Raw genomic sequence first — 18,992 nt, 5'->3', positions numbered from 1 at the left:
TAGTACCTGGTCAGGACTCTTGATGTAGTATTAGTACCTGTATGTAGTACTGTGTGTGGTATTAGTACCTGTATGTAGTACTGTATGTAGTATTAGTACCTGTATGTAGTACTGTATGTAGTATTAGTACCTGGCAGTACCCGATGCCTGGGTTTCGGTGGGCGTACGCAGTCAGGACGCGGCGCAGCGCGGAGATGCCCGTCTGGTTCTGGAAGGCTCGGTGTTCAGGCATCGATCGATGAAGGTCCCTCTCGATCTCCTCCGTCACCACGGAAACCACAGAGCCAACCCCCATCGCCGCCTCCACCAGGTCGCCATAGTAACCGGGGTGGGACGCCATCTCATTCTGAGCTCCTGTGAAAGGGTGAGGAGTGAATGAGTGAACACTGAGAACAGCATCCACAGCTATCCTCTTACATGATGAATGAGTGAGTGATGAATGAGTGAATAATGAGTGGATGAGTGAATGATTGAATGAATAATGAGTGGATGAATAATGAGTGGATGAATGGATGAATGGGTGAACCCTCACCAGAGAACAGCATCCACAGCTCCCCCCTCAGGTTCTCTGGGATCCCGTTCAGGACCAGCTCTCTGGTTCTGGAGGTCCGGTACATGCAGACTCCTCGACCGAACTCTGAGAAGTGGATGTTCCAAGCCTCCTCCTTCATCCTCTCCTTCATCTGGGGGGGGGGGGGGGGGGGGGGGGGGGGTAAGTAGGGTCCTCAGTATCTGAGGACCTCAGGATCTAAGCTTCAGTATCTGAGGGTCCTCAGTGTATAATGTTCCTCTGTATCTAATGGCGCGTTTCCACTACAGCGCGGAGCACGGTTTAAGAGGGCTGTGACGTCAGCGGCCCGTCTTTGGTTGCGTTTCCACTTGGCCTAGTACCGGCCGGCGGGTCCTAATTCACAGTTTTTCTGGCCTCATAAAATCGTGGGTCTAGGGCCAGAGACAACGAGGCTGAGTCGGGCTGAGTATGCTAAACTAGAGAGAGCGTCGCTGGCAAGGGGGGCAACAACTACAACAAGATGGACATATTTGACCGTGATTTAATTGTAATACACGTTTCAAAATGATGCCGAAAGTAACAACATACTGATACCGGTTAGTAAAAACCATGAATTAATGCTTTGTCAAGTCTGCAGACAGACGGCAGGCGAAAAACCTTTTAAAATGCGTGTTTTCTAAATGGAGATTGGCTAAGCTAACGCAGTATATGCTCCGACCGTCCACACTCACAACAACGGCCTATACAGACATAAATAAAGCAGCGACTGTATTCACCATGACACAGGCAGTCTGTGGTTTGTACTTGTTTAACTTTTGTCTAGTTTCTGAACATATATGAGGAGCTGTGAGCTCTGAGTGCTAACAGCTAACGGCTGTGTTGTTTTTCTGGGGTTCTCTGAAGATCACGTCACGGCTCCGCCTACACTGCGTTACTATAGATACTACCCCAGTTCCTAAACTGTAATGGAAATGCGCCATAAAGTGAGCCAGTCCTAACGAGGCCCAGCCATACCGAGCGGGGCCGAGCGAGGCCGTGTAGTGGAAATGCGCCATAAGGGTCCTCAGTATCTAATGGCGCTTTTCCACTGCAGCACGTAGCACGGTTTAAGCGGGCCGGGCCAAACCAAGCCCGCTTTTTTATGCTTTTCCACTAGGGGTAGTTCTGGCTCAGGGCTAATTTTTCACCTTTTTTCTGGCCCTCCAAAATCGACGTTCTTACCGGGCCAACAACCGGGCTGAATATGCTAAACTATTGACGTAAACACTGTCGACTGCTGAATGGTCAGAGAGAATCTCTGGCAAGTGGGCTACAACTACAACAAAATGAACATATTTTACCGTGATTTAATTGTAATACACGTTTCTAAATGATGCCGAAGTAACAACATACTGATACCGGTCAGTAAAAACTATGAATTAATGCTTTGACAAGTCTGCAGACAGACGGCAGGGGAAAAACCTTTTAAAATGCTTGTTTTCTGAATGGAGATCAGATCGATCAGGATAAGCTAACGTTGTATTGGCTCCGTCCACACTCACAACAACGGCCTATACAGACATAAATAAACTAGCGACCAGCGACGTGCAGTCAGTGGAGGCAGAGCCTCACCTGTCATACTCCAATGTAACGGAAAAACAACTAAAGAAAAACTAAATAGTAATAATAATAAAATGTCTCCACTGATCTTGTGTAAATGTGATTTCTGTTTGATTCCAATCGCTTTTTATAGTCAAAATCAGCAAATGTGCCGAGCTCCGCTACGGGAGCGATGAGAAGTGAGGCAGGCACGAGCTCTGCCTCTCGTAAGCCCATAGTAACTTGCTGGAGCACGGGCACTAATTTAGCGCGGGCACTTATTTTGTGAGCGCGCTCAAGCCAGTTACTGTGGGGTAAGGGCACGTGAGCCCACAGGTTCTTGTTGCTACTGTTATTCTACGCAGAGACGGTAGACGCAAACAACAAACTAGACTTTTGAAACTACAGGAAGATAAAGAGGACTTTTACAAAACAGTAATAGAGATTGTTGTCCAGAAGGATAGCATGGACTTCATCTTCAAGTCAAGGTAAGACCACATTTGTAATGAAAATGGGATCTTACTAAGAAAGAACAATCCAATATTTAGATTTTGGGTATCCTTTTGTTGAACGGTCTGTTTAAAATGAATCGAAGCATCAGACTAAAAAAGCTTTTGAAAATAACCGAATATTTCGATTAAGGTCAAAATATAATATTTGTAAATCTGACTCAGTGAGTCAGTGCCTCACCAGCCATGAACCTCACCGCACGTCACTGCTAGCGACTGTATTCACCATGACACAGACAGTCTGTGGTTTGTACTTGTTTAACTTTTGTCTAGTTTCTGAACAGATATGAGGAGCTGTGAGCTCTGAGTGCTAACAGCTAACAGCTGATGTTTTGGTTTTGTGGTTCGCATTGAAGATGACGTCAGGGCAGTTTTACGCAGCGTTGCCGAACAGCCGATCGCCCCGCCTACACTGTAATAATTAAGTATCTAAGGGTCCTCAGTATCTAAGGGTCAGTATCTAAGGGTCCTGAGTATCTAAGGGTCAGTATCTAAGGGTCAGTATCTAAGGGTCCTGAGTATCTAAGGGTCAGTATCTAAGGGTCAGTATCTAAGGGTCCTGAGTATCTAAGGGTCAGTATCTAAGGGTCCTCAGTATCTAAGGGTCCTCAGTATCTAAGGGTCCTCAGTATCTAAGGGTCAGTATCTAAGGGTCCTCAGTATCTAAGGGTCAGTATCTAAGGGTCCTCAGTATCTAAGGGTCAGTATCTAAGGGTCCTCAGGATCTAAGGGTCCTCCTGAGGGACTTGAACTCACGGCTTTGGGCCCAAGGTCCTCGGGGGCCCCGGTCTGGTAGAGCCTCAGGAGACCCTGATTGGCTGTCGGCAGGTCAGGGTGGTAATGTCGGCCCCTGAGGACGGACTCAGATGAGGAGCCCTGAGGACAGGAAACAGAATCACTGTGAGAAATCTACTTCCTGTCAGCTGACCCCTCAGAAACAGGATGGATTCAGGACCCACCAGGGGCCCAATCAGGGGGCCAATCAGGGGGCCAATCAGGGGGCTGGTTTCGCCCCCGCTGCTGTCGGGGGTCCGCTGCAGGAAGTCGGAGATCCGCTGCAGCAGGAAGTCTCTGTCTTTGAGGTTAGCGAACAGGAAGTTGGTCTTGTTCTTGGTGCTGATAGAGACGGGACACGGCAGGATGCTGCTGCTGTCTGCCTTCTCAACCACTGACACCTGCAGCAAAGCATCATGGGTAAAGAGCATCATGGGTAAAGAGCATCATGGGTAAAGAGCATCATGGGTAACTGAATTCCAAACCGCCCCCTACACACTACCCCTCCGTTTGCGCATTCGCGCGGAGGGTCCGCCACATTAAGTGCTGTTCCAAACCAACGAGTGTGGAGGGGGAGTGGCTTATCAAGCCCTCAAACAGCGAGTCTGACTCCACCTGCTGCTTCACCTGACTCCACCTGCTGCTTCACCTGACTCCACCTGCTGCTTCACCTGACTCCACCTGACTCCACCTGCTGCTTCACCTGACTCCACCTGCTGCTCCACCTGACTTCACCTGCTGCTCCACCTGCTGCTTCACCTGACTCCACCTGCTGCTCCACCTGACTTCACCTGCTGCTCCACCTGACTCCACCTGCTGCTTCACCTGACTCCACCTGCTGCTCCACCTGACTCCACCTGCTGCTTCACCTGACTCCACCTGCTGCTCCACCTGACTCCACCTGCTGCTCCACCTGACTCCACCTGCTGCTCCACCTGACTTCACCTGCTGCTCCACCTGACTCCACCTGCTGCTCCACCTGACTCCACCTGCTGCTTCACCTGACTCCACCTGACTCCACCTGCTGCTCCACCTGCTGCTCCACCTGACTCCACCTGCTGCTTCACCTGACTCCACCTGACTCCACCTGCTGCTCCACCTGACTCCACCTGCTGCTTCACCTGACTCCACCTGCTGCTTCACCTGACTCCACCTGCTGCTCCACCTGACTCCACCTGCTGCTCCACCTGACTCCACCTGCTGCTTCACCTGACTCCACCTGACTCCACCTGCTGCTCCACCTGCTGCTCCACCTGCTGCTCCACCTGACTCCACCTGCTGCTTCACCTGACTTCACCTGACTTCACCTGCTGCTCCACCTGACTCCACCTGCTGCTCCACCTGACTCCACCTGCTGCTTCACCTGACTCCACCTGCTGCTCCACCTGCTGCTCCACCTGACTCCACCTGCTGCTCCACCTGACTTCACCTGCTGCTTCACCTGACTTCACCTGCTGCTTCACCTGACTCCACCTGCAGCAGACTTCCTGTTTACCTCTCTGAGGGGATGATCAGCTGACTTCCTGTTTACCTCTCTGAGGGGATGATCAGCTGACTTCCTGTTTACCTCTCTGAGGGGATGATCAGCTGACTTCCTGTTTACCTCTCTGAGGGGGATGATCAGCTGACACAGGTCTTCTTCTCTGCTGTTGAAACAGATGTAGTTGTTGGAGATGAACAGCTGTCCCACCACATGCATCTTGGCGAACGGCGCCCACAGGGTGCAGTCCGTGTGTCCGTCCAGACGCTCGTCCTGCGTCAGCCGGAACATCGTGCGGTAACGCTCGTTCTTCGCCCGGGCGTCCAGATCCCTGCAGGACAGGAAACAGCTGATCAGGTCAAAGGTCAGAGGGAGTGAGTCTTCATAACATAAACGCTGTGAAACACAACATGTTATTATTTATAATCATAACTAAACACATGGGAATCTGAACAGAGTGAGACCTCTTGAGCGCAGAGACGTTCTTCAGCGTCTTGCAGGGTTTGGGAAGCGAGCGGTCGGCAGCGAACGCCTCGTTGTCCAGAAGCTGCCGCATGGCCATGTTGGCGAGCTGCTCCATCAGCTTGAAGGTGTCGTTGATGTTGAGAAACATGGAGAAGAAGTACTCGGTGTGACGCGTGCTGACTCGGACGCTTTCTGGAAACACCAGCGTGGCGTTCTTCTCCAGCTGGGTCACCTCCGACCACTGCACCACCAGGGTCACTGAGATGCAGAGAGACAGAGATAAATCAGATAAACAACCCTGACCTCCGACCCCTGCACCACCAGGGTCACTGATGCGGCTTTCACACCAGCGCTTTTCCCTTTCTAGCTCCTAGCTAGAGCTTTTCTGGTTCAGCTCCGGTTTCCCTTTTCAGCTCCCGCTCTGTTCACACTGCCCAGAGCTGCCGCTGCTGCGTCATGACGTCACAGTTTACATCGCTGATTTTCTCCCCAACGGAGCTCACCTCACAACAACAACGGGGCCGGGGACTGCGTCGGGTCGATGATCGTGTTGCTTTTAATCATACGAAGCCAGATTAAATTAAATAACGACTTCTCCAACCTTATACTTTTCTCCAGAGTGCCGTGGTTCATTGTTTATTAATGTGTTTCAGCGGCATTTACCGACCGCTGCAGTGCTGGCTGCTCTTCCACGGGAGTGTATTCTCCCGTTAGCTCCGGGTTAGCTCACACGGCTCTAAAGTATTCACTGTCTGACTGTCACACAAGCAGCTGATACATATCCCCAGTTCCCCTTAAGTGAATGTGTGTCAGTCTGAATTGACGCTGTTTGGCATCACAACGCTGTTATGAAAGTTTCTCTGGTATAACATGGGTGATGTTAGCATAGCAACCGAAGCTAAACTGACTACTTGCTAAGGCGTTTTCTACAGGCACTTTTTACCGACGTATTTTTCATTATGATTCTACTTGTGATAGTCGGACATGACAACCTGTGCAGCCCATGTATTGATTCCATCTGATAGCTGCTATAATAACAAACAAAACGTCTGCCTGCTCTCCACAATGATCAATAACAGCGAACGGATGGTCAAAGTAAGGTACAAATAAACAGAATCACACGAAGCCTGGTTAGTGTTGCCTGACTTTATAAAGTGTGTTTTTTTTTATAAGTGTGTGGTTGCCTTCTAGTCACTTTGCTCAGCGCTACTGCTTGTAGGCAGGCATGACGAGACTCTTCAGTCGACCCATGTTCAGGGGAGGTGGGTTTAGTTTCCTGCACGCCTCGACGTAAGAGAGACGTAAGCGACGCCGCCTCTAGCTCCGAAGCTCTTGCCTCTAGACCGACAGTTTTTTGGAGCTGGAAGTAAACCGCATTTCGGAGCTATGAGCCGGCGCCGCTGCGGTGTGAACAGGAAAAACCGGCGCTTTTCCAGCTCCAGCTCCGAGCCGGAGCCTGAAAAGCGCCGGTGTGAAAGGGGCATGAGATGCAGAGAGACAGAGATAAAACAGATAAACAACCCTGACCTCCGACCCCTGAGATAGACATGAAACACAAAGGAGGGCATATCGTCTGGTTCCTGAACAATCTACTCTACCTTCAGGTCACTAGAGGAGTACCGTCAGGTCACTAGAGGAGTACCTTCAGGTCACTAGAGGAGTACCGTCAGGTCACTAGAGGAGTACCTTCAGGTCACTAGAGGAGTACCGTCAGGTCACTAGAGGAGTACCGTCAGGTCACTAGAGGAGTACCGTCAGGTCACTAGAGGAGTACCGTCAGGTCACTAGAGGAGTACCTTCAGGTCACTAGAGGAGTACCGTCAGGTCACTAGAGGAGTACCTTCAGGTCACTAGAGGAGTACCTTCAGGTCACTAGAGGAGTACCGTCAGGTCACTAGAGGAGTACCGTCAGGTCACTAGAGGAGTACCTTCAGGTCACTAGAGGAGTACCGTCAGGTCACTAGAGGAATACCTTCAGGTCACTAGAGGAGTACCTTCAGGTCACTAGAGGAGTACCTTCAGGTCACTAGAGGAGTACCGTCAGGTCACTAGAGGAGTACCGTCAGGTCACTAGAGGAGTACCGTCAGGTCACTAGAGGAGTACCGTCAGGTCACTAGAGGAGTACCTTCAGGTCACTAGAGGAGTACCGTCAGGTCACTAGAGGAGTACCTTCAGGTCACTAGAGGAGTACCTTCAGGTCACTAGAGGAGTACCGTCAGGTCACTAGAGGAGTACCGTCAGGTCACTAGAGGAGTACCTTCAGGTCACTAGAGGAAGTACCGTCAGGTCACTAGAGGAATACCTTCAGGTCACTAGAGGAGTACCTTCAGGTCACTAGAGGAGTACCGTCAGGTCACTAGAGGAGTACCGTCAGGTCACTAGAGGAGTACCTTCAGGTCACTAGAGGAGTACCGTCAGGTCACTAGAGGAGTACCGTCAGGTCACTAGAGGAGTACCTTCAGGTCACTAGAGGAGTACCTTCAGGTCACTAGAGGAGTACCTTCAGGTCAACCTTCAGGTCACTAGAGGAGTACCGTCAGGTCACTAGAGGAGTACCTTCAGGTCACTAGAGGAGTACCGTCAGGTCACTAGAGGAGTACCGTCAGGTCACTAGAGGAGTACCTTCAGGTCACTAGAGGAGTACCTTCAGGTCACTAGAGGAGTACCGTCAGGTCACTAGAGGAGTACCGTCAGGTCACTAGAGGAGTACCTTCAGGTCACTAGAGGAGTACCTTCAGGTCACTAGAGGAGTACCTTCAGGTCACTAGAGGAGTACCGTCAGGTCACTAGAGGAGTACCTTCAGGTCACTAGAGGAGTACCTTCAGATAACTAGAGGAGTACCTTCAGGTCACTAGAGGAGTACCTTCAGGTCACTAGAGGAGTACCTTCAGGTTACTACAGAAGTTGTTAATTTACTCTTCAATGGCCAGGGCAGTTTGCGCTTCGTGTTTTCTGTTTCACTTTTTAAATGATATGAAAGAACTCTGGCCTGTGATTGGCCGGCCGTACCCTCCTTGCCCAACAGAAAGGAGTAGAAGCACAGGTGGTTGACGGACAGGTAGAGCCAGCCCTGCCGCGGCACCCTTCCCTTCCAGTAGCTGCAGGAGTAATAGTTGACCAGCTTCTCTTCCTCCGGCATCCCGAACAGCCTCCTCATCTTCAGCTCCGCCTCCCGAAACTTCCCACAATCCTCCTCCTGCTCCTCGCCCTGCTTCAGCCGGTTCTCCTCTGCGATGATACCCTGCAGGAAGTGACATCACTCACTGAAAGGATGACACACAGGAAGAGAGACCTGAGAAAGTAAACAGGAAGTGACATACTGAGATCTTTCCCTTGACGAAGGTGGTGACGTCTTCGTCGTTGTCAAAGATGGAGATGGTCTGCAGCAGGTTTGACTCCAGCCAATCCCAGTGCTCCGTGATCTCCTTCCTGGACGAGCCTGCAAGACACAGCCCAGGGTTAAAATTAAAACCCAAACACACGCGGTGTCTATCGTGCGGTTAATAAACAGTTTGCCTTCCACTCATCGTGAGCACCTGTCACGTGTCGTCTGTTAAAGAGCAACTTGCAGGTTTTTTTTTTTACTAGATTTATGCTTAACCTTGCCTGAAAATTACAATTAAAAAAGTTAATGCAGGATTTGATATGTTTTACAAGACATAAGGGCAGGAATTCAGAGGGAAAGGAGCCGTTTTGAGCTCTGCTTTTGAGGTTTGAGCGGTTGTGATTTAGTGAGCTGGTATTTTTTCTGTAATTTTACATTGCATTTCACCATTTTTAATCATGGTGAGCTGGTTGCACAAACTCCAGCCTGTCAGGACATCGAGTCACAGTTTCCCTAACAGGAAAAGGACCGGAGCTAGCTTTCATTCCTGGGTGCGTTGTGCGAGGTGCATCCACCTCCCTGCAGCACATACTCTCCACAGCTGAGGCCTATCAAACAAAACGTTTATCAGGAAACCGTATTACATCTCTCTCCCCCCTTCGTTCCTCTCTCTCCCCCCCTTCGCTCCTCTCTCTCTCCCCCATTCGTTCCTCTCTCTCTCCCCCCCCTTCGCTCCTCTCTCTCTCCCCTCCGGTACACAGCACCGTAACGTAGTGTGGAGTTGCATTAGGTAACGCGAGATACGGTTGATACTTGCGCATTAGTTTCTGTTATGGATGAGTATCAACAGTCCTGCCAGTAACGTTACTATATTATCAATACTACTTTAGTTATAGCCTGATATATGATAGCTAACTTTACAATGTTGTGATGTGACCGACGTTAGCTAACATTAACTGTAGCTAACGCCGGTCACTCACCAAGACAGCTGCCCAGTTCTCCACTGGTTCTCCTCACACCACAGCTCCATTTCTCTCCGATGGCCGTTATTTCTTCTAATCCTTGGCTGCTCCTGGTCTCTTGGACACCTAGCAGGCTCATAATTATAAGGTTGTGGTCCGTCATATGCATTTGAATATACATTTTCAACCTCTTCTGTGTCAAAACTAGCATTGTGATCCATGTTTATTCATACGTTAGACCGGCAGCTCTCCCCCATGTGACGTCACACGTGGGAGGTCACATGGGGAGGCTTTTTTTATGCGGAAGTAAAAATGTCTTACAAAAACGACGCCAGATGTCACTGTAGTGTATATTTATGTATATTTTTTGGAAAATCTAGTGTATACATCATTTTCCTACACATTTATTCACTGGTGTCTCTAACCTGCAAGTTGCTCTTTAAAGGCCAAAACCACGCCTATATGACGCCACCATAACAATACATTGATAGTTGGCATCAATCAAAACAATAATACATATAAATAATAAAACATCATATACAAAACATTCATAACGTTTCATTATAAATATAAATAAGATAGAAATGCAAAATGGCTTCAACACACCGCTTGCGATGTTCCAGTAGATCTGAGCGCCGGCCGTCTGCAGGAGGATCCGATAGGGAGCGATCCGGGCGCTGGAGTCCAGAACCACGTCCAGGGTGCCCACCAGCAGACCTGCAGAACACAGGATCAATACTTAGTATTTACACCACCTGCAGAACACAGGATCAATACTTAGTATTTAGTATTAACAGTATACAAAGCCATTCAAACTAGCTGCACCTTTACCAGCTTTGAGAACACTTTCATGATCAATCATTATAAAACATATCATATATATTATTCTGAAATGGACCAATCTGCACAATGACTACTTTTACTGTCGCTACTTTAACTATATTTTGATGAGAATACTTTTCTACTTTTACTTGAGGAACATTTTGAATGCATGACTTTTACTGTAACTTCTACTTTTACTCAAGTACAAGACCTGAGTACTTCTACTTTTACTCAAGTACAAGACCTGAGTACTTCTACTTTTACTCAAGTACAAGACCTGAGTACTTCTACTTTTACTCAACTACAAGACCTGAGTACTTCTACTTTTACTCAAGTACAAGACCTGAGTACTTCTACTTTTACTCAAGTACAAGACCTGAGTACTTCTACTTTTACTCAAGTACAAGACCTGAGTACTTCTACTTTTACTTAAGTACAAGATCTGAGTACTTCTACTTTTACTCAAGTGCACAATCTGAGTACTTCTACTTTTACTCAAGTACATGATCTGAGTACTTCTACTTTTACTCAAGTACAAGACCTGAGTACTTCTACTTTTACTCAAGTACAATACCTGAGTACTTCTACTTTTACTCAAGTACATGATCTGAGTACTTCTACTTTTACTCAAGTACATGATCTGAGTACTTCTACTTTTACTCAAGTACAAGACCTGAGTACTTCTACTTTTACTCAACTACAAGACCTGAGTACTTCTACTTTTACTCAAGTACAAGACCTGAGTACTTCTACTTTTACTCAAGTACAAGACCTGAGTACTTCTACTTTTACTCAAGTACAAGACCTGAGTACTTCTACTTTTACTCAAGTACAATACCTGAGTACTTCTACTTTTACTCAAGTACATGATCTGAGTACTTCTACTTTTACTCAAGTACATGATCTGAGTACTTCTACTTTTACTCAAGTACAAGACCTGAGTACTTCTACTTTTACTCAAGTACAAGACCTGAGTACTTCTACTTTTACTCAAGTACAAGACCTGAGTACTTCTACTTTTACTCAAGTACAAGACCTGAGTACTTCTACTTTTACTTAAGTACAAGATCTGAGTACTTCTACTTTTACTCAAGTGCACAATCTGAGTACTTCTACTTTTACTCAAGTACAAGACCTGAGTACTTCTACTTTTACTCAAGTACATGATCTGAGTACTTCTACTTTTACTCAAGTACAAGACCTGAGTACTTCTACTTTTACTCAAGTACAATACCTGAGTACTTCTACCTTTACTCAAGTACATGATCTGAGTACTTCTACTTTTACTCAAGTACATGATCTGAGTACTTCTACTTTTACTCAAGTACATGATCTGAGTACTTCTACTTTTACTCAAGTACATGATCTGAGTACTTCTACTTTTACTCAAGTACATGATCTGAGTACTTCTACTTTTACTCAAGTACAAGATCTGAGTACTTCTACTTTTACTTAAGTACAAGATCTGAGTACTTCTACTTTTACTCAAGTACCAGATCTGAGTACTTCTACTTTTACTCAAGTACAATACCTGAGTACTTCTACTTTTACTCAAGTACAAGACCTGAGTACTTCTACTTTTACTTAAGTACAAGATCTGAGTACTTCTACTTTTACTCAAGTACCAGATCTGAGTACTTCTACTTTTACTCAAGTACAATACCTGAGTACTTCTACTTTTACTCAAGTACATGATCTGAGTACTTCTACTTTTACTTAAGTACAAGATCTGAGTACTTCTACTTTTACTCAAGTACCAGATCTGAGTACTTCTACTTTTACTCAAGTACAATACCTGAGTACTTCTACTTTTACTCAAGTACATGATCTGAGTACTTCTACTTTTACTCAAGTACAAGATCTGAGTACTTCTACTTTTACTCAAGTACAATACCTGAGTACTTCTACTTTTACTCAAGTACAAGACCTGAGTACTTCTACTTTTACTTAAGTACAAGATCTGAGTACTTCTACTTTTACTCAAGTACAATACCTGAGTACTTCTACTTTTACTCAAGTACAAGATCTGAGTACTTCTACTTTTACTCAAGTACCAGATCTGAGTACTTCTACTTTTACTCAAGTGCACAATCTGAGTACTTCTACTTTTACTCAAGTACAAGACCTGAGTACTTCTACTTTTACTCAAGTACAAGACCTGAGTACTTCTACTTTTACTCAAGTACAAGACCTGAGTACTTCTACTTTTACTCAACTACAAGACCTGAGTACTTCTACTTTTACTCAAGTACAAGACCTGAGTACTTCTACTTTTACTCAAGTACAAGACCTGAGTACTTCTACTTTTACTCAAGTACAAGACCTGAGTACTTCTACTTTTACTCAAGTACAAGACCTGAGTACTTCTACTTTTACTCAACTACAAGACCTGAGTACTTCTACTTTTACTCAAGTACAAGACCTGAGTACTTCTACTTTTACTCAAGTACAAGACCTGAGTACTTCTACTTTTACTCAAGTACAAGACCTGAGTATTTCTACTTTTACTTAAGTACAAGATCTGAGTACTTCTACTTTTACTCAAGTGCACAATCTGAGTACTTCTACTTTTACTCAAGTACAAGACCTGAGTACTTCTACTTTTACTCAAGTACATGATCTGAGTACTTCTACTTTTACTCAAGTACAAGACCTGAGTACTTCTACTTTTACTCAAGTACATGATCTGAGTACTTCTACTTTTACTCAAGTACAAGATCTGAGTACTTCTACTTTTACTTAAGTACAAGATCTGAGTACTTCTACTTTTACTCAAGTACCAGATCTGAGTACTTCTACTTTTACTCAAGTACAATACCTGAGTACTTCTACTTTTACTCAAGTACAAGACCTGAGTACTTCTACTTTTACTTAAGTACAAGATCTGAGTACTTCTACTTTTACTCAAGTACCAGATCTGAGTACTTCTACTTTTACTCAAGTACAATACCTGAGTACTTCTACTTTTACTCAAGTACATGATCTGAGTACTTCTACTTTTACTCAAGTACAAGATCTGAGTACTTCTACTTTTACTCAAGTACAATACCTGAGTACTTCTACTTTTACTCAAGTACAAGACCTGAGTACTTCTACTTTTACTTAAGTACAAGATCTGAGTACTTCTACTTTTACTCAAGTACAATACCTGAGTACTTCTACTTTTACTCAAGTACAAGATCTGAGTACTTCTACTTTTACTCAAGTACCAGATCTGAGTACTTCTACTTTTACTCAAGTGCACAATCTGAGTACTTCTACTTTTACTCAAGTACAAGACCTGAGTACTTCTACTTTTACTCAAGTACAAGACCTGAGTACTTCTACTTTTACTCAAGTACAAGACCTGAGTACTTCTACTTTTACTCAACTACAAGACCTGAGTACTTCTACTTTTACTCAAGTACAAGACCTGAGTACTTCTACTTTTACTCAAGTACAAGACCTGAGTACTTCTACTTTTACTCAAGTACAAGACCTGAGTACTTCTACTTTTACTCAAGTACAAGACCTGAGTACTTCTACTTTTACTCAACTACAAGACCTGAGTACTTCTACTTTTACTCAAGTACAAGACCTGAGTACTTCTACTTTTACTCAAGTACAAGACCTGAGTACTTCTACTTTTACTCAAGTACAAGACCTGAGTACTTCTACTTTTACTTAAGTACAAGATCTGAGTACTTCTACTTTTACTCAAGTGCACAATCTGAGTACTTCTACTTTTACTCAAGTACAAGACCTGAGTACTTCTACTTTTACTCAAGTACATGATCTGAGTACTTCTACTTTTACTCAAGTACAAGACCTGAGTACTTCTACTTTTACTCAAGTACAATACCTGAGTACTTCTACCTTTACTCAAGTACATGATCTGAGTACTTCTACTTTTACTCAAGTACATGATCTGAGTACTTCTATTTTTACTCAAGTACATGATCTGAGTACCTCTACTTTTACTCAAGTACAAGATCTGAGTACTTCTACTTTTACTCAAGTACCAGATCTGAGTACTTCTACTTTTACTCAAGTGCACAATCTGAGTACTTCTACTTTTACTCAAGTACAAGACCTGAGTACTTCTACTTTTACTCAAGTACAAGACCTGAGTACTTCTACTTTTACTCAAGTACAAGACCTGAGTACTTCTACTTTTACTCAACTACAAGACCTGAGTACTTCTACTTTTACTCAAGTACAAGACCTGAGTACTTCTACTTTTACTCAAGTACAAGACCTGAGTACTTCTACTTTTACTCAAGTACAAGACCTGAGTACTTCTACTTTTACTCAAGTACAAGACCTGAGTACTTCTACTTTTACTCAACTACAAGACCTGAGTACTTCTACTTTTACTCAAGTACAAGACCTGAGTACTTCTACTTTTACTCAAGTACAAGACCTGAGTACTTCTACTTTTACTCAAGTACAAGACCTGAGTATTTCTACTTTTACTTAAGTACAAGATCTGAGTACTTCTACTTTTACTCAAGTGCACAATCTGAGTACTTCTACTTTTACTCAAGTACAAGACCTGAGTACTTCTACTTTTACTCAAGTACATGATCTGAGTACTTCTACTTTTACTCAAGTACAAGACCTGAGTACTTCTACTTTTACTCAAGTACAATACCTGAGTACTTCTACTTTTACTCAAGTACATGATCTGAGTACTTCTACTTTTACTCAAGTACATGATCTGAGTACTTCTACTTTTACTCAAGTACATGATCTGAGTACTTCTACTTTTACTCAAGTACAAGATCTGAGTACTTCTACTTTTACTCAAGTACCAGATCTGAGTACTTCTACTTTTACTCAAGTACAATACCTGAGTACTTCTACTTTTACTCAAGTACAAGACCTGAGTACTTCTACTTTTACTTAAGTACAAGATCTGAGTACTTCTACTTTTACTCAAGTACCAGATCTGAGTACTTCTACTTTTACTCAAGTACAATACCTGAGTACTTCTACTTTTACTCAAGTACATGATCTGAGTACTTCTACTTTTACTCAAGTACAAGATCTGAGTACTTCTACTTTTACTCAAGTACAATACCTGAGTACTTCTACTTTTACTCAAGTACAAGACCTGAGTACTTCTACTTTTACTTAAGTACAAGATCTGAGTACTTCTACTTTTACTCAAGTACAATACCTGAGTACTTCTACTTTTACTCAAGTACATGATCTGAGTACTTCTACTTTTACTCAAGTACAAGATCTGAGTACTTCTACTTTTACTCAAGTACCAGATCTGAGTACTTCTACTTTTACTCAAGTGCACAATCTGAGTACTTCTACTTTTACTCAAGTACAAGACCTGAGTACTTCTACTTTTACTCAAGTACAAGACCTGAGTACTTCTACTTTTACTCAACTACAAGACCTGAGTACTTCTACTTTTACTCAAGTACAAGACCTGAGTACTTCTACTTTTACTCAAGTACAAGACCTGAGTACTTCTACTTTTACTTAAGTACAAGATCTGAGTACTTCTACTTTTACTCAAGTACCAGATCTGAGTACTTCTACTTTTACTCAAGTACAATACCTGAGTACTTCTACTTTTACTCAAGTACAAGACCTGAATACTTCTACTTTTACTCAAGTACAAGACCTGAGTACTTCTACTTTTACTCAAGTACATGATCTGAGTACTTCTACTTTTACTCAAGTACAAGACCTGAGTACTTCTACTTTTACTCAAGTACAATACCTGAGTACTTCTACTTTTACTCAAGTACATGATCTGAGTACTTCTACTTTTACTCAAGTACATGATCTGAGTACTTCTACTTTTACTCAAGTACATGATCTGAGTACTTCTACTTTTACTCAAGTACAAGATCTGAGTACTTCTACTTTTACTCAAGTACCAGATCTGAGTACTTCTACTTTTACTCAAGTACAATACCTGAGTACTTCTACTTTTACTCAAGTACAAGACCTGAGTACTTCTACTTTTACTTAAGTACAAGATCTGAGTACTTCTACTTTTACTCAAGTACCAGATCTGAGTACTTCTACTTTTACTCAAGTACAATACCTGAGTACTTCTACTTTTACTCAAGTACATGATCTGAGTACTTCTACTTTTACTCAAGTACAAGATCTGAGTACTTCTACTTTTACTCAAGTACAATACCTGAGTACTTCTACTTTTACTCAAGTACAAGACCTGAGTACTTCTACTTTTACTTAAGTACAAGATCTGAGTACTTCTACTTTTACTCAAGTACAATACCTGAGTACTTCTACTTTTACTCAAGTACATGATCTGAGTACTTCTACTTTTACTCAAGTACAAGATCTGAGTACTTCTACTTTTACTCAAGTACCAGATCTGAGTACTTCTACTTTTACTCAAGTGCACAATCTGAGTACTTCTACTTTTACTCAAGTACAAGACCTGAGTACTTCTACTTTTACTCAAGTACAAGACCTGAGTACTTCTACTTTTACTCAAGTACAAGACCTGAGTACTTCTACTTTTACTCAACTACAAGACCTGAGTACTTCTACTTTTACTCAAGTACAAGACCTGAGTACTTCTACTTTTACTCAAGTACAAGACCTGAGTACTTCTACTTTTACTTAAGTACAAGATCTGAGTACTTCTACTTTTACTCAAGTACCAGATCTGAGTACTTCTACTTTTACTCAAGTACAATACCTGAGTACTTCTACTTTTACTCAAGTACAAGACCTGAGTACTTCTACTTTTACTCAAGTACAAGACCTGAGTACTTCTACTTTTACTTAAGTACAAGATCTGAGTACTTCTACTTTTACTCAAGTACCAGATCTGAGTACTTCTACTTTTACTCAAGTACAATACCTGAGTACTTCTACTTTTACTCAAGTACATGATCCGAGTACTTCTACTTTTACTCAAGTACAAGATCTGAGTACTTCTACTTTTACTCAAGTACCAGATCTGAGTACTTCTACTTTTACTCAAGTGCACAATCTGAGTACTTCTACTTTTACTCAAGTACAAGACCTGAGTACTTCTACTTTTACTCAAGTACAAGACCTGAATACTTCTACTTTTACTCAAGTACATGATCTGAGTACTTGTACTCACCGGACAGCCCCCCTCCTCGGCCATGTCCTCTCCTCCTCTGTAGGATGAAGAAGGGGTTTGCCCGCTCAGAGACCCACAGAGGCCCGGCCAGCAGCACCTCCTCCGGGGGGATCCACATCGAGAGGAGGGGGGAGAACCAGGCAGGAGGACCACTCTGAGACCCCCGGGGGAAGGAGCAGTATCCCCGGTACTAAGAAGGAGCACTATCCCCGGGAGGAAGGAGCAGTATCCCCGGGAGGAAGGAGCAGTATCCCCGGTACTAAGGAGCAGTATTCCCGGGAGGAAGGAGCAGTATCCCCGGGAGGAAGGAGCAGTATCCCCGGTACTAAGGAGCAGTATTCAGGGGAGGAAGGAGCAGTATCCCCGGTACTAAGGAGCAGTATCCCCGGTACTAAGGAGCAGTATCCCCGGGAGGAAGGAGCAGTATCCCCGGTACTAAGGAGGAGCAGTATCCCCGGTACTAAGGAGGAGCAGTATTCCCGTTATTTTCCCGGAGCTCCTCTGATGTTGTTGTTGTTTTCAGTCAGCTGACTAAACATCACTTCCGGGTCTGGTGCTGCTTCATCACGTCACGCTGCGTCATTACGTTCATGTACGTATGGAATGCCCCCCAGGAAATATGTTATTGAATAAAAAATAAAGAAATGAAAAACATAAACCCCCCGTTGAATGTTCGGAGCGGTGAAATGGTGGAACTGCAGCTTCGGGGACGTTATTGACTTACATTGAGAAAGAGACGTGTGTTAAATCAGTGGATGATTTGTTTTAAACTAAATAAACTCCACGGTATGAATTATTGTATTTCCCTTATTTAAATCATTACAGTATAAAAGCTGTACAATGCACCTGAAGCTGAATTAGAGTTATTTAATCTCTCCATTCATCTGACTGACAGAGCGGGTGATCAGAGGCGGGGCTTAAGGGGAAACTCCACTGCGCATGCTCTGTGGGCCCACATCCAGGTACTCTCTGAATCTCTCTCTGTACTGGCTTCATGTGAGGAAGGGTCTCAAAGGAGCTGGATCTGTCTTTGTTCTGGCTTCATGTGAGGAAGGGTCTCATAAGGAGCTGGATCTGTCTCTGTTCTGGCTTCATGTGAGGAAGGGTCTCATAAAGGGCTGGATATGTCTCTGTTCTGGCTTCATGTGAGGAAGGGTCTCATAAGGAGCTGGATCTGTCTCTGTTCTGGCTTCATGTGAGGAAGGGTCTCAAAGGAGCTGGATCTGTCTCTGTTCTGGCTTCATATGAGGAAGGGTCTCATAAGGAGCTGGATATGTCTCTGTTCTGGCTTCATGTGAGGAAGGGTCTCATAAGGAGCTGGATCTGTCTCTGTTCTGGCTTCATGTGAGGAAGGGTCTTTCTTCAGACAGGACGCTTCATGTGTAACGTGTTAACGTTAATAAATGAATGTATATTAATTCATTTATGTTCAATGTTCTTACTTCTGGCTTCCTTTGCCTCCATGTGTTTT

General features: G+C 44.0%; 1 protein-coding gene across 3 annotated transcripts in view; it reads right to left on the bottom strand.

Annotated features, from left to right (window-relative positions):
- LOC117476128 (TBC1 domain family member 9B) overlaps window positions 1-18,067 on the bottom strand; it is a 31,440-nt gene extending 13,373 nt beyond the window's left edge. For 2 of the 3 annotated variants that reach the window (XM_034122510.1, XM_034122512.1), the window contains exons 1-10: window positions 17,522-18,067; window positions 10,213-10,323; window positions 8,640-8,758; window positions 8,329-8,560; window positions 5,317-5,575; window positions 4,976-5,183; window positions 3,558-3,773; window positions 3,355-3,474; window positions 533-683; window positions 131-354 (exon numbers count right to left, since the gene is read on the bottom strand). In XM_034122510.1, the coding sequence (XP_033978401.1) occupies window positions 131-354; window positions 533-683; window positions 3,355-3,474; window positions 3,558-3,773; window positions 4,976-5,183; window positions 5,317-5,575; window positions 8,329-8,560; window positions 8,640-8,758; window positions 10,213-10,323; window positions 17,522-17,639 (1,758 nt within the window). In that variant the 5' untranslated portion in view covers window positions 17,640-18,067. The remainder of the gene's footprint in view (window positions 1-130; window positions 355-532; window positions 684-3,354; window positions 3,475-3,557; window positions 3,774-4,975; window positions 5,184-5,316; window positions 5,576-8,328; window positions 8,561-8,639; window positions 8,759-10,212; window positions 10,324-17,521) is intronic. The other variant, XM_034122511.1, reaches the window with a different exon arrangement.
- Window positions 18,068-18,992: the final 925 nt, after the last annotated feature.

This window comes from Trematomus bernacchii, unplaced genomic scaffold, assembly GCF_902827165.1.
Source record: "Trematomus bernacchii unplaced genomic scaffold, fTreBer1.1, whole genome shotgun sequence".
Lineage (NCBI taxonomy): Eukaryota > Metazoa > Chordata > Actinopteri > Perciformes > Nototheniidae > Trematomus > Trematomus bernacchii.
Note: the sequence above shows the minus strand (reverse complement) of the source record. Positions and strands in the feature narration are given on the sequence as shown.